Below are 16769 nucleotides of genomic sequence, written 5' to 3' on the forward strand. Positions count from 1 at the left end.
TATTCTAGGGGCTTATTTCAGCCAAACCTTGACCACATACAAGCATGACCACACTGGCGCTGAGCTCTGTAACATTGGTCTGATACTAGCGCATGGCCATGCGGCCATGCAAATCTTTTATAGTTTTAACACTCAAGGACCTTCTTAGTGGTCCAACAGGAACCACTTCAAGACCTGCACATGTGACCCTCGACCTCCTATGGGAGGTCATCCCGTGGGCATGCTCAGTATGGGAATAGCAGGATTTAGTCCCAGAAAGATCTGCTTGCTGCTGATCAGCGCTGGCTACAAAGGCAGAGCCTGGAAGAACAGTAGTAACCAGTCACCCAGTATCAGCCTGAGTCAGACCCTGGGACCGACGTCTCCACTGAGCAAGCTCCACTGTGGCTGGAGAAGAATGGGAGACCACAGCAAAGATGGTTCGAGATTCCCCCTGTGCAGAGGCGGGAACTCGACACCTAACAATAAGCAGCATATCTCTAAATGCCAAAGACCACAATTTTTATCTCATCTGACAACAGAACCTTCTTCCAATCACTCACAGAATCATCCAGGTGTTCAATGACAAACTTTATATGGGCATGCACATGTGACTTCTTGAGCAGGGGAACCTTGCAGGCACTGCAGGATTTTAAACCTTTACGGCATAATGTGTTACCAATTGTTTTCTTGTGACTGTGGTCCCAGCTGCCTTGAGATCAAGTTCACCTCATGCAGTTTTAGGCTGATATATCACCTTCCTCATGATCAAGGATACCCCACGAGGTGAGATTTTGCAAAGTACCCCAAATCAATTGACAGTCATTTTGTATTTATTCCATTTTCTTACTATTGCACCAATAGTTGTCTCCTCACCCAGAGTCTTACTTACGGTTTTGTAGCCAATTACAGCTTTGAGCAGGTCTATGATCGTGTCCCTGATATCCTTAGAAAGCTCTTTGGTCTTGTCCATGTTGTAAGGGTTAGAGTCTGACTGATTAATCGAGTCTGTGGACAGGGTCTTTTATAAAGGTGACTATCTAAGACAGCTGTCTTTAATGCAGGTAACCAGTTGATTAGGAGTATCTAACTGGTCTGTAGGAGCCAGAACTCTTAATGGTTGGTAGGGGATCAAATACGTATTTCTTTCTGCAAGATGCAAATAAATGTATATAATTTATACAATGTGATTTTCTGGATTTTATTTTTGATATTCTATCTCTCAATGTCAAAAATTAACCTACCCTTATTATTATAGACTGTTCATGCCTTTGTCAATGGACAAACTTATAAAATCAGCCATGAATCAAATACTTATTTCCCCCACTGTACATCGTTATTTCAAATGTAGTGATTAAAGGGAACCTGACAGCTGATACATGCTGCCTAATCCAATTGAGATACATTGAAGGAATTTGTTGGTTTTATGGAGTTGGGCAACTCCTGTGTTAATATTGGGTCAGTGATGATGTCCTTCACAGAGTTGCTGCTGTTTTAGTTCGATTCTAGAGTAGTGGGTGTACCACTGAGGATAATGGAGATGCATATGGGGGGTATTAATAAATGCTTTAACATGATGTAGCAATTCATTTTCCATGAAAGGGTGAATGAGGACACAGGCCTGGCTTATGATATGGTTTTGGAAGAAAACTGTTTGATGCAACTGATAGCAGGCACTACATATCTTGGTGAGTGGATGAGGTCAGAAATGATTTTAGGGAATCTTCCCTGCTTGTGCCAATTGCCAGCAGGGGAGAATGATGAGAGCCGTGTTCAGCACCCAGTGTCGGGGAACAGCGCTTACTGTAATGCTTCTTCCCCGGCGCTAATGCGTGTCACATGGATGACATCCATGTGTGTTAAGCGCATGCACGTGTGCTGGATGTTTTGTGGCCCATGCTGACATTAAAAAATGGACATGTCAGCGTGTTTTGCCCACAGACACATGGTCCATGGAAACACACTTACATGTGCACAGAAATATTCACTTGAATAGGCAAATGGCGCTCCTTTCCTCCCGAGTCTCTCCACATGGCTGCCCAATGGTATAAAATTCTGTGACACATCGATTGTGTCAATATGATCACTGCTCCCCTAGATAAATTAATTGAGAGGTATAATTCGTAAATTGGGGTCACTTATGTGGGGTTCAACGTTTTAGCACCTCATGGGCTCTCCCAGTGGGTCATGGCACCTGCAAACTATTACAGTAAAAGCTGGCATTCCTTCTCTTCTGAGCTCTGCGATGTGCCCAAACAGTGGTTTATCCCCACATATGGGGTATCAGCTAACTGAGGAAAAATTGCACAATAACTCTTGAGGTCGAATTTCTTCTGATACCCTTGGGAAAAAAATGAGGGCAAAAAGATCATTTTTCTGTGAAGTACTTGGGGGTTCAAAGTGCTCACCACACATGTAGATAAGTTCCTTAGGGTGTCTAGTTTACAAAATGGGGTCACTTGTGGGGGTTTCCAATGTTTAGGCACATCAGGGTCTCTCGAAACATGACATGATGCCCGCAGACCATTCCATCAAAGTCTGCATTCCAAAACGTCACTACTTCCCTTCCGAACCCCGACATGTGTCCATACAGTAGTTTTCTCCCACACATGGGGTATCAACGTACTCAGGACAAATTGGACAACTCTTAGGGTCCAATTTCTCCTGCTACCCTTGGAAAAATAAAAAAATTGGTTTACTAAAAAATCATGTTTGTGGAAAAAATATGATTTTTTAAATTTTCATGCCCAGGCGTTATAAACCTTAGTGAAACACCTGGGGGTTCAAAGTTGTCACCACACATCTAGATAAGTTCCTTGGAGGTCTAGTTTCCAAAACAAGGTCACTTGTTGGGGGTTTCCACTGTTTAGGCACATCAGCGTACTCAGTACAAATTGCACAATAACTTTAGGGGTCCTGTTACCCTTGAGAAATTAAAAATTTGGGGAGAAAAGATCATTTTTGTGGAAAAAATGATTTTTTAAGTTTTTGGCTGTTCGTTAAAACTTCTGTGAAGCACTTGAGAGTTCAAGGTTCTCACCACACGTCTAGATAGATTCATTGGGGGAGTCTAGTTTCCAAAATGGTGTCACTTGTGTGGTGTTTCCACTATTTAGGCACATCAGGGGCTCTCCAAACGCGACGTGGTGTCCGATCTTAATTCCAGCCAATTTTGCATTAAAAAGTCAAACGGCACGCCTTCCCTTCCCAACACACATATTGGATATCAGTGTACTCAGGACAAATTGCACAATAACTTTTGAGGTCCAATTTCTCCTGTTACCCTTGAGAAAATAAAAAATTTTGATCTGAAGTCATTTTTTTGTGAAAAAAAGTTAAATGTTAATTTTTTAAAAAACATTCCAACAATTCCTGTGAAGCACCGGAAGGGTTAATAAACTTCTTGAATGTGGTTTTGAGCACCTTGAAGGGTGCAGTTTTTAGAACGGTGTCACTTTTAGATATTTTCAATCATACAGACCCCTCAAAGTGACTTCAAATGTGATGAGGTCACTAAGAAAAAATGGTGTAAAAATGAGAAATCACTGTTTATCTTTTAACCCTTACAACTTCCTAACAAAAAAAATATTGATTCCAAAATTGAGCCGATGTAAAGTAGACATGTGGGAAATTATACTCATTAAGTATTTTGTGTGACATGTCTCTGTGATTTAACCCCTATCTGACCTCGGACGGGATAGTACGTCTGAGGTCAGATCCCCTGCTTTGATGCAGGGCTCCGCGGTGAGCCCGCACCAAAGCCGGGACATGTCAGCTGTTTTGAACAGCTGACATGTGCCCATATTAGGCGCGGGCAGAATAGCGATCTGCCCGCACCTATTAACTAGTTAAATGCCGCTGTCAAACGCAGACAGCGGCATTTAACTACCGCTTTTGGCCGGGCGGCCGGAAATGACGTCATCGCCGACCCCCGTCACATGATCGGGGGTCGGCGATGCGTCTTCATTGTAACCATAGAGGTCCTTGAGATCTCTATGGTTACTGATGACCGGTGGCTGTGAGCGCCACCCTGTGGTCGGCGCTCACAGCACACCTCCATTTCTGCTACATAGCAGCGATCAGCAGATCGCTGCTATGTAGCAGAGCCGATCGCGTTGTGCCTGCTTCTAGCCTCCCATGGAGGCTATTGAAGCTTGGCAAAAGTAAAAAAAAAAAGTTGAAAAAAATGTTAAAAAAATAAAAAATATATAAAAGTTTAAATCACCCCCCTTTCGCCCCAATCAAAATAAATCAATAAAAAAATATAAAATCTACGCATATTTGGTATCGCCGCACTCAGAATCGCCCGATCTATCAACTAAAAAAAAGCATTAACCTGATCGCTAAACAGCATAGCGGGAAAAAAATTCAAAACGCAAGAATTACGTTTTTTTGGTCGCCGCGACATTGCATTAAAATGCAGTAACGGGCGATCAAAAGAACGTATCTGAACCGAACTGCTATCATTGAAAATGTCATCTTGGCACGCAAAAAATAAGCCCTCAACCGACCCCAGATCACGAAAAATGGAGACGCTACGGGTATCGGAAAATGGCGCAATTTTTTTTTTTTTTTTAGCAAAGTTTGGAATTTTTTTTCACCACTTAGATAAAAAATAACCTAGTCATGTTAGGTGTCTACGAACTCGTACTGACCTGGAGAATCATAATGTCAAGTCAGATTTAGAATTTAATCAACCTAGCAAAAAAGCCAAACAAAAAACAAGTGTGGGATTGCACTTTTTTTGCAATTTCACCGCACTTGGAATTTTTTTCCCGTTTTCTAGTACATGACATGCTAAAACCAATGATGTCATTCAAAAGTACAACTTGTCTCACATGGCCAATTTGACGGAAAAACAAAAAAGTTATCGCTATGGGAAGGAGGGGAGTGAAAAACGAACACGGAAAAACGAAAAATCCCAAGGTCATGAAGGGGTTAAGGGCAAGAAAATTCAAAGTTTGAAAACTGTGAAATTTTCTAAATTTTTGACAAATTTCCAATTTTTTCACAAATAAACGCAAGTCGTATCAAAGAAATTTTACCACTATAATGAAGTAAAGGTAAAGTATGTCACGAGAAAACAATGTCAGAATCTTCGGGATCCATGGAAGCATTCCAAAGTTATTTCCTCATTGTAAAATTTGGCCTGGTCATTAACATGCAAACCACCCTTGGGGGTAAAGGGGTTACAGTCCATTTTTCAATCATGCTGGGCTTTTTGGTGTGTCTAAAAAATGGACACAAAATGTAAATAGGACAGATCGTAATGCAGTCTATCAGTTTTCTAAAGGATCCCTTTTCCACATGAATTCTGTTTCTTTGCTTCACAGGTGTGAATAGATACTTTGAAAATTACTAGTAATACTATGCAGTTTACTAAACGATGATCATTAGCATTAGTTAGAAAGGTTCGTTCATCAGCTGATTTGATTGCTCATGCCAGCATTAAAATCATCACTATCGGCTGCACGTCGTCTTGTGTTAACAAGACAAATTCTGCCATTAAGTACTATATTATATGCGCAGAGAAAAGTCGTAATAACGGTAGTTCGGTGAGCATAAAATAATGGACAGCCTGTCGAATCATACAATTAAATGATCTTCGATCAGCTTGTTTATAGCCAACCAGCGTTCGTTTAACAGGCGCAGTCGGCTCCTCTAAAGCGGCCCTTATATACATAAAAGGAATACTATCACCTTATTTATTAAACACAGCTCTTAGCCCGGCTTAGATACCTAGTGAATATACTGGGTTCCATCACAGTTACACAAGCAGTCAGGAAGAGTGCAGGCAAGCCCCCAGTGTCTGCTCACCCTCCTCCCCCACCACTGTATTCACTTATCAGCTGTGTTCACAGCACAGCAGGAAGCATTAACCCCATATTCAACAGAGCAGTCAGCTCTCTGCCTGCCCTGTATATTATAGAAGCTTGTTTTTGGGTGCTGAGTGTCAGCCTCTGGAGTCATTGCTAGCTGCCAGCCTGGAGAGCAAGGAGGCAGATAGAAGACGTGAGGAGGAGCCATTCCTTCTAGAGCTGAAGGAGAATACAGAGCTCTGCATGCTTACACTGGCTGGACCATGTGTGCACTGCATCTGCAGCACAGATACTATGGCTGGGATATACAGGACCTAGACAGGAAGCACAAATGAAACCCCCCCTTCTCCAGTAGCATAGTGAGTGCTGAGATGTGGCAGCCTCAGGCTACCTCTGATTTACATGGGCAGTCAGTCTCTTGGGATCCCGAACATGATATAATGATGAATAATATAAACATACATTCCGGCCCTAAAAATCTAATATTGTACTGGCCCATTTTGGCACAACCCAAGTCCATTATTGCATCCTGCCTTTGGAGATACTGTATATACATAACTGAATACCACAGCACTAAGAAGGAAACCTTGTGGAATTACATAATAGATTATTCAAAATATTTCAAATTTGTCAGTATCGAGTATGAGCACCATATACAGAAATACACTCACATACCTTGGCTGCTATCAGTAAAGTTTGCTTTCTTTGCAATTGCATTACTAACACTGACCTACAAAGCCATCCATAACCTGTCTCCTCCATATATCTCTGAACTAATCTCCCGATATCTTCCCTCACGTAATCTCTGGTCCTCCCAAGACCTCCTTCTCTCCTCCACACTTATTCACTCCTCACCCAACCGCCTCCTAGACATCTCCCGAATATCCCCCATCCTCTAGAATTCCATGCCTATCAACCACATTTGGATCCTTCAGACAGAACCGGAAAACTCACCTCTTCAGGAAAGCCTACAGCCTGCATTGCCCCCGCTGCCTCCTCACTACTACCGGAGCTACCACCTCACCAACACCAGAGCTCCTGCAACCCTCGACCTACTGCCTCCTTCCCCACCATCCTGTAGAATGTAAGACCGCAAAGGCAGAGTCCTCGCCCCTCTGTATCAGTCCGTAATTGCTAGTTTTCTTACTGTAAGTGATATCTGTAATTTGTATGTAACCCCCTCTCATGTACAGCACCATGGAATCAATGGTGCTATATAAATAAATAATAATAGTAATAATAATAATAATAATGTCCAAGAAGACACGTCCGGAAATGCTACAGGTCATAATGGCACATGGAGGTCATACAAGCTTAGGGGTCCAGCTGCCGTGCATTTTGCTACCCAACACCATAATTCTGTGAATAAGACCAGTGTGAAGGCCTCTGTGGCAGTGCCCACATGGTCTCCTAAACATTCTCTGGCCATTATTGCATCCAAAACACAATCAGGACTCATCACTGAAGATGATAAACCTTCATTCTCATCTTGATTTGCACTATGACAGCTTTTGAGAGCAATGGCATGAGATCAATGGAACCCCTGGACATGTCCATCTTTCTTGTAGCCCAAAGTTGTGCAAGCGTCTTCTGATTGTGTAGATGTTGTTTGATGCATTAGGCTTCATATGTGACTTTGAATTTCACTTGCAGTAGAAAATTCATCAATTGTAGAACCAGTAGTACAGCCAATTCTCCAAAGTGTTCCAGGAACCATTTTTCAACACAACACTAAGTCGCATGTTGCTTCTGTAACTGTGAGTAGACTGTGTGGCCTAAATGTGCTAATATGGCCTGTAGTGTCTCTGGACTGGATGATTTAAGTGCCCCGATGCATTTAGCATCACAGTACATTCCTCAGATAAGCATTAATAACCTCATTGATAGCATGCCTATGTGTGCCTATACTTTGTCTGGGCCCTGTCTCCAGCCTTGCTCTTACTACTGATCGGCTCATATATCCCAGCTGACACGCACTATCATTCTCCCTTCTCCTCTCCATCACCCTCATCACCTGCACTTCAGTCTCTCTCTGCCTTGACCACTGCTTGTCTCAGTGATAACGTGAGCGATTGCTCTGCCGAACTGCTTGGCAACTTGTTTACCCGCCACTGCTCATCCCTGCTTTTTATTGTCACCACTATCCTCCTGTTTTACTTTCCAGTTTCTCTCTCTTCTTCTCCCCTGTCTTCAGCACCCAGCTTTCCTCAGCCCAGTTTCTGCATCTAATGTGCATTTTCCATCCTACATCTCTTTCTTTGCCTTTAGTCTTCTGCTAATTCATGTATGTCATATTACCATTATGTAACCTCCAAACATTTAAACTTATGTCACCTCTCATTTCTATTTTTGTCCTCTTTTATGTATTTGCATTTGCTCTGAACCATGTTTGGTCGCACATTGTTGACCCGATGAACATATCCATACGGTGCTGAAACATGTTGCCTGATATACGAATAAACTTATCTTTTACAACTTCTTCACATTATTCCTTGACTTTTTTGGACCAGCAAGTTTTCTTCCCGTTTTTCTCTTTTTTTTTAAATTTTCATTTCTTTGATCTGGTCCCCTTCCTTTGCACATCACACCGAGCTCTCACAACATCAGACTTTCTTCCTTTCCAGTCTGCTGCCGCATGAATATTTAGGGGTAAACATTAATTTGCACAGCACATAGAAACAAAAGGCAAGAAGCGGGGTGAAACACTGCAGCCAAACAGTAAGCCTAATGGCAGTTCTATATCTAAACAGCTTCCATGAAATATCTACCGCATCAAAAACCACTCCCCCTCACTAGTGATCCACCACAATCTATGACTCACTCTATAGAAAAAAAAAACAATAAAGAAGATCAAATTAATAGCAACAGATCAATGAATAAAACACAACCTTTTTTGGCAATAATCATCACCATAATATTGAGAGTAATATACATATATATTATTTATGCAACATTGATGTGTGGCAAATGTATTTTCTGCATATGGATTACATATGTGCATCGTGTGTATCCATGCATACGTACACATATTACATCCCGATGCAATGCAATGTGTTCATATACAGAGGTATACAGCCAGTGTGCGCGCCGGTGTGTGCGTGTGTGTGACATCACATGGAATCCACAGAACATAGTCTCTAAACTTCTCCGGCAGCCGTGTCACTAGATCGCCGGTCTTTAATACCAACATTTTTAACGCTTGCCCTGTCCGTTGATTGATTTTTTCCAGCATTCCCTCAGCAAATGGATTTTTGCCACTGCAGCTCAGCAGAGGGTGTCAGATCTTTCACAGTGCACCAGGCTGGAACGAACAGAGCCTCTTAGCAACTGACTGGTTCCCTCAGACACACACACATTCACATAGACACAGACACACACACACACAGCAGCAGTGTGGATGGTAATCCGGAGACTAAAGAAAAGCTGAAAAACGCAGAGATTGCGGAAATTTTGCAGCGCCATTGGCTCGACGTGCAGTGCTAGGCTGGGGCGTGATTTCAGCACCGTCAAGCTGTGGACAGCGCACACCGGGGATGAATGCTACCTACAGTGGAAGAGAAGAAAGCAGCACACAAAGCTAAAAATCCTAAATCACAGCATAAGAAGACTGCTGGATAGGGAACTGCTGATCTGCCCATACATTCCTGCCTGTCTGGCTGCAGCATGGCATGGCTGAGGACTGGAGCAGGGCACCGCACACTTAGAGGAGCCTGAATTTCAACATTTGGATGTTGGATGCTGCTTACGTGCTTTATCCTACGTGACTGCGATCTGTGGATATATTATTAGTGACCGGTGTCTGGGATTATTGCAGTGGAGGAGACGAGGGGAGAGCCGGCATCAACAGATCAGGTATTTTATTGCTGCTTTCTTTAGCTGCTCAGTAGCTGAGACCTCGGTTGGAGATGGATTGTTAACACATTGCGATGAGAACGGGAATGCATTGCTCTGATTAAAAATGCTGCTTTGGATTCTACTGCTGGAGATATCTCTTTGTTTGGCTGCTGGAAACGTTACAAGAGACGTGTGCAAGGAAAGGATTTGTTCTTGTAACGAGGTAGAAGGCGATCTGCACGTAGACTGCGAAAAGAAGGGATTCACCAACCTCCAGCATTTCTCTGCTCCCACTTCACAGTTCTATCATCTATTTTTGCATGGGAATTCTTTAACGAGGCTTTTCCCTAATGAGTTTGCTAACTTTTACAATGCAGTCAGTCTACACATGGAGAACAATGGCTTGCATGAGATTGTCCCTGGTTCTTTTCTGGGCTTGCAACTGGTAAAACGCCTGCACATTAATAACAACAAGATCAAGTCCTTCAGAAGACACACATTCTTGGGACTGGATGATCTGGAATATCTCCAAGCAGACTTTAACTTGTTAAGAGACATTGACCCAGGAGCATTTAGGGACCTGAACAAGCTAGAGGTTTTAATTTTAAATGACAACCTCATTAGTACATTACCTAATAATGTGTTCCAGTATGTGCCAATCACACATCTGGACCTCCGAGGAAACAGAGTTAAGACCTTGCCCTATGAGGGGGTGTTGGAACAGATCCCAGGCATAGCTGAAATCCTTTTGGAGGATAACCCTTGGGACTGCAGTTGTGATCTGTTATCTCTAAAGGAGTGGCTAGAAAATATCCCAAAGAATGCATTGATCGGTAGGATTATTTGTGAAGCTCCCACTAGACTGCAGGGCAATGATTTAAATGAGACATCGGAGCAAGAGTTATGCCCCCTAAAAAATGCAGTTGATTCTAGTCTAGCTGCCCCTCCTGCCCAAGATGAGACCTGTGATCCTGGGCCAATCCCAACCCCATTCAAAGTCACTGGCCAAGATGACTCTGCCACCCAGGGATCCTCAGTAAGTGGAGGAACCAAGATACCAGGGAACTGGCAGCTAAAAACAAGACCTACAGCTGTTGTATCGGAAGCGAATTTGAATGATAAACCAAACCTAACCATTGCATGTCCAGCTGCCTGCAGTTGCGGTAGGCAAATCATTGGCACTGGATTAAAAGTAGACTGCAGTAACAAAAATGTCAAGAGCCTTTCTGATTTGGAACCTAAACCGCCTAATGTGCAAGAATTATTCCTGAGAGAGAATAAAATCCACACCATTAAAAAATCCAACTTTCTGGAATATGGGAATTTAACTTTACTGGATCTAGGAAATAACAACATAGGCATGGTAGAGAATAACACCTTTCAGAATTTAACTGATCTAAGATGGCTGTACATGGATAAAAACTGTATAGACACCCTGACCCCGGATAAATTCACTGGCTTGCAAAGCTTGGAATATCTCAATCTGGAATTTAACTTTATTCAACTGATCCTGCCAAACACATTCAATCCTATGCCCAGCCTCAGGATTCTGATCCTCAACAACAACCTTCTAAAGTCTCTACCTGTGGATGTGTTTGCTGGTGTCAGTCTTTCCAAATTAAGTCTTCACAATAATTACTTTATGTACCTTCCAGTGCCAGGGGTACTGGATCAGCTCACATCTATTATACAGATAGATCTTCATGGCAACCAGTGGGACTGCTCCTGCAATAATGTGCCTTTCAAACAATGGGCAGAACGTCTTGGCCCCGAGGTAATTGTAAGTGATCTCAAATGTTATTTCCCAGAAGAATTCTGGGGAAAAGACTTCAGATTTCTTTCTAATGACATGATGTGTCCTTTGCTGTATGCAAAAATTTCCCCAACTCTCAATGCTCTTAATAAAAATAGTACTGGCCTTGCAGAGACTAATACTCATCCTAATTCCTACCTAGAAACCAGCCGGGTATCTATTTCTGTGCTAGTACCAGGGCTTTTGTTGGTGTTTGTCACCTCTGCCTTCACAGTAGTTGGCATGCTCGTATTTATCCTTAGAAACAGGAAAAGATCGAAGAGAAGGGATGCCAACTCATCTGCTTCAGAAATCAATTCCTTGCAGACAGTATGCGATTCTTCTTACTGGCATAATGGCCCCTACAATGCAGATGGCACTCATAGAGTATATGATTGTGGGTCTCATTCACTGTCAGACTAGATGTGCTAGAATGGGAAGGGGGTGGGGGTGGGAGGAGGGTTTATTAAATGCAAATAAATACTGCAACCCAGAGGTATCTCATATTCCAAACACAAAGGACGCAACAATCTTGTGCATTGCTGTATCATTCGCTACAATTGTGCCATTTTCCATTAATAGGATTTGTTTCAATGCTACCTTATTGTGAAGCAACAATGATGTCCATGAATAATAAAAACATTGGGTAAAAGACATATCCAGTACCAGTTGCCAGTTGTGCTACCTGAGAAGTTGATGGGGTAACCAGCCATTCCTTGACTGGGGTTGTGTTCCAGGAGGAACAAGGCTGGTGTAATGGGGGGATACTAATCATGCAGCGTCTGTTCCTGCTGTGTTGGTGCAGAAGTGGGAACATTGCACGAAGGCATGAATGTAATGTAAATAAGTGACTAGTGAAACCAAGTGCTGCATGGCTCGCATGGATACAACGTACCCCTGGGGCGCTCACGTGAACTGGAGATCTAGCCTGAGCCACCCATAAGTCTCATCTTCTCCAAATCTCTCTATACAGTCTCGGTACACTTAAAGTGCCATCGCTCTATCTTTTGTAATGGATAACGCAGTACAGACCATAAGTTTACTGTTGGGGAAAAAAAAGGAGAAAAATAATAATTGTACTGTTTTATTTAATATGTGTTTGCATGAATAGTTCCATTATTCCTTTCTTTTTTTAATTTTGAGCAAACTGCCCTGTGTTTCATTTTCCCAACAACCAGTATCTACATATGCATTTCCGTTCTGAATGTATAATGTTTATCAGTTGTTATTATTCTTATTCTAATTATTCTTATTTTTTATTATGATTACAGTGTAAACATTCAGAGGTAATCAGGTGCAGACGAGCATGACGAATTATTGTCATTCTAATGCATAAGGTGGAGGAAACAATCAACCTAAAATTAAGTATTGGAGGTTACCGTGACAAAAAAAGAAAGGATAATGTTGAAAATTCAGTATATTCCAAATTTTTATAATGGCATATTTTTCAGTATTAAAGTGAAATGTTTCCAAATATCAGTTGTCTTTGGATTCCTGCGCGTAGGGAGATGTTATTAATTGGCTTTGTGGGTGGTAGGTGGTTAAATCTGCTGCTCAAGGATGCATGTATTATGTGCCACCTAATCCTTCGGCAAATTAGAAGTCAGTTTGGGCAATGCAGATGCAGCATTTGGGGACGCTCGGCTGATATTCATGTAATTGACTCGCCATAGAGCGGACTCATTAAGCTGATTCCAGATTTGAATCGTCAGCAGTTCGAGCCCAGATGCAGCACAAATGACTGACAGTCTTGTCTGCAGACAATTTAGCATCAGCTTCGGTAGGAAATTTGAAAACTAATTAGTGGAAGAAAAATCCCAGTGGATTTTTAACATTGCAACAGGATTTGTGAATAAATGGCTGTGTTATCAATTGCATCTTGATCCAATGGATATTATGCACCCGTGGTGAAGCAATATAGAACACATTCAGTATATATTTCTATTAAGAAGAGCTTTTGCTCGGCTGCTGAGATTGACTATTGAGCTACTGTGTATAAGTGTTTTTTTTTACTAAGGCTTGTTAGATTTATTGCAGTGCTTATGTATGGTTCAACATGATAAGGCATTATATGCAGTCAATGTTGTCAGTCACTTATGTGATACTGTAAATGTATTGAGCACACCCACAATAGATAGATCCCATCGATTTGCCACTAAATGACATATCTGCAGCTTTTGATTTCAGACATGGGAGGAACTGATGCAATCATCTGACAACCCATGCAATGAATTAGACATCCACATTTGGCTACCATTATATTTACTGCTCTTACAGATGTATATCATCCGTGATAGTACTGTGATATATGACATAGATTGCTTTTTCCGACCACGTATCAATGGTATACCTCTCAGTAAGCGAGTGCAAGGGCATTTATCCATATCTACAGAATTACAGTCATCAGGTGAAGTACTCTATGGCATATACCCATTGCAGCAACATTCAGTTCTGCATGTAATAAAGCTACTATATATCCTTTATATTAAAGGAACATGCTCACATATCAAATTATCACCCAGACCTATAAACAATGGCTGACCGAGCAATATTACAGACAGTTGTGTTACTATTCTTCTTTATTTTTATTAGCATTATTTCATTACATTCTGATTTGTAAAGTAGAATATTTACAGGAAACACATTGCAGCCCTCATATACATACTAAACAAGACACTACCCAATGCAGCCTTAACCTCATAAAGAAAAATAACCTGCCCATATAAGCTTACAATCAATTAGCAATACGATAGGATGGCAAATGAGTGAGTTGTAGCTTGTCATATGGAAGCCATGGTGGACCAGCAGCTAATGGACAACTGGCCCAAGTTGATTGCCTGTTGGTAAAAATTAATATTTTCAGAATATTTTTAAATCTTTAGAAATGGACACATGGTAAGAGGCACAGTATTCTAGAAAAGAAGGTATAGATGAAAGTAGTCATGAATAGGAGACGGTGATTCCTGGTGTATTGAGAAGCTCAATCCTAGAGCTGATAGTGATGTTGGACACATCTTTGTATGTCAGTCTTTTAGGATCCTCATTTCTAACTTCTGTGTAAGGTCTTTTTCGCACATTGGTGTTTTTGATCTGTTCTCTGTCTGTGTTTTCTACAGACAGCACATTGACACATTATATTAATTTTCAGAGCTACTCATATCAGGATTTCCAGCTGACTAATTTGTGAACCAAAAAATGGACAGCAGGGGGCTTGGCTGGCATCTGTGTGCTGTTTGTTTTTCACCGAACTATTGCTAGGAAACATCTGGAGAACTTCCATTCCCTATTAATTTTTGTTATGGTGGAGGGGTTGGGGGGAGTCGCAAAATAGGCATACTTGTGTGAATGAGGCCAAACTGGAAACTATATGAGAGACTGATATCGAGGAATGAGGTTTAAAAAATGAGAACAGTGAATACCTATTATTTATACATAATAAAGCATGGTAATAATGAAATCAATTTAAATATCTACGTATTTACAGAAATATTACTTTTCTTTAGAACCACTGTGTAATCTACAGCCACCTTTAGCTAACTGTCTGGACATATACATTACATTTGAAGTCTTGGTTCAATGCCTGTTTCAATAAATGAATTAATTAATGGTAGTAACATTAAGACAACCCTTTCTCTGAAAGCAGATCCACAGGCCATCAGCTGATCACTGTGCACTCAGAGCTCAAATCCCGGACTACTAATTCATATCAGAAAGGAAAATTGCATTAATCTCAGTTTAAAATGGTAGTAGTAGTAGTATAAAATGGAGACTAGTGAAATCAATAATTGTTTAATACATGGTCATCTCTTATTCTCCATAACTAAAGAGGCTGTCCACTCCTTTTTCATTGATAACCTATCCTTAAGGATAGGTCATCAATGTCTGATCATCCGGGGTCCAACACCCAGCACCCCCGCCGACCAGCTCTTATCGATGGCAGTGTCCGCCGGCTGGAAATACTCACTTGCGAAGCTGGCTGATTTGTGGTAGTGGTCGAGGCAGGTGTCGGACCTTGGCTATTCAGACATTGATGACTTCTGCTAAGGATAGCTCATCAATGAAAAAGCAGTCGACAACTTCTTTAAACCTGCCCCTTGTAGTGGCTCTCCACTGTGGCCGATAAACTTGCAATACCCTATTGATATCTATATGACCTAATGGAGCATATGGAAACGTGTTTTCTTGTAGTACAACCTAATGAAAGCCTAAAACTCCATGCATAAATTGTTCCATAGAGAGACCTACAGTCAGCAAGCTGCATTGGTAGAAACCACCATTCTTATGGTTGATAACGAACTGCGATAATCACTGTTCTCAATGGTGTTAAATTCCAACTACTGCAAGTAGAGCAATATGGAGCCTACTATGCGTAGATTCTGGCCAGTTATTATTTCACTTGAATTCTTGAGCTGCGGTTTGTTAGATGAATGCAGAGTTATCATTCTGGAGAGTTTATGACTTGGAAAACAAACAGTACACAAAAAACACCAATCATGATATCACCAATACTTTTTCCGGCATGTGCAGACACTCTTATGTGTGGAAAAGGCCTTCTAGAACAACTTGGGTTGATTAGATTGAATATGCTTACTTTTAGATGTAATTAATGAAACAATATTACCTGTCAAACGGCTGTGAATCTTGAAGAGTCTAGTCATCTGAAGGTCTCTACACCTTTACCTTGCATGGTCATCATTTCAGGGGTACAGAAAGGTAAATTTTATTGCAGCATTTACCTTTTGCTGATCTTATAGGCACAGAGTTAGATGGTCAGTATTTAATGTATTTTCAACACTAAAATATAATAGCTTAGAACAAAAATGTCAGATTTTCTTTGGTTACGTTGTTTTTTTGTCCAACAAAAATGGTGACCTCCCTCATCACTTGAAGTAGGTGTTGCAGAGGCAGAAAATAGCAACTTGCTTTGAAGGTGTCTCAAATGACTTTATTAAATAATGTTATTAAAATGTGTCAAATGGCAAAGATAAAAGAGTGGGTTCTTATATGAAGGATAAAATTGAGCCATCCATAATGGTGCTAGGTTTCCCCATCCAGAACAGAAATGTCTGGCATTTTTTTCCCTCCACGCTTTTTTTTATGACCACTTTTGATCCAATTTCCAAGTAAAAAAAAATATTTCATTGGTTCTTGCCAGCCAGTACCAAAGAGGATGGGAACAACTAAAGCTAGGTTTCCTTCTTTTCAGGGGTTTGATAGCTGTAAAATGACTGCCTTTGACATTAATTTTTGGTGCAAATTATTGGTGTTTATGAACCTAGTCCAAAATGTGATCTGTCTTTCAAGCAAGTTGCATTATATCTATTTGATATTTTTTTGATCCATTT

At 41.2% G+C, this 16769-nt stretch overlaps 1 protein-coding gene across 1 annotated transcript; it reads left to right on the forward strand.

The window, feature by feature from the left end:
• Positions 1–8968: 8968 nt before the first annotated feature.
• On the forward strand, positions 8969–14611 carry SLITRK1 (SLIT and NTRK like family member 1). Its single transcript, XM_069758060.1, has one exon. It carries the CDS (start codon positions 9757–9759, stop codon positions 11845–11847), a length of 2091 nt encoding a protein of 696 aa, XP_069614161.1. The 5' UTR covers positions 8969–9756; the 3' UTR covers positions 11848–14611.
• The last annotated feature ends 2158 nt before the right edge of the window (positions 14612–16769 follow it).

The sequence above is a fragment of the Ranitomeya imitator genome, chromosome 3, assembly GCF_032444005.1.
Source record: "Ranitomeya imitator isolate aRanImi1 chromosome 3, aRanImi1.pri, whole genome shotgun sequence".
NCBI lineage: Eukaryota > Metazoa > Chordata > Amphibia > Anura > Dendrobatidae > Ranitomeya > Ranitomeya imitator.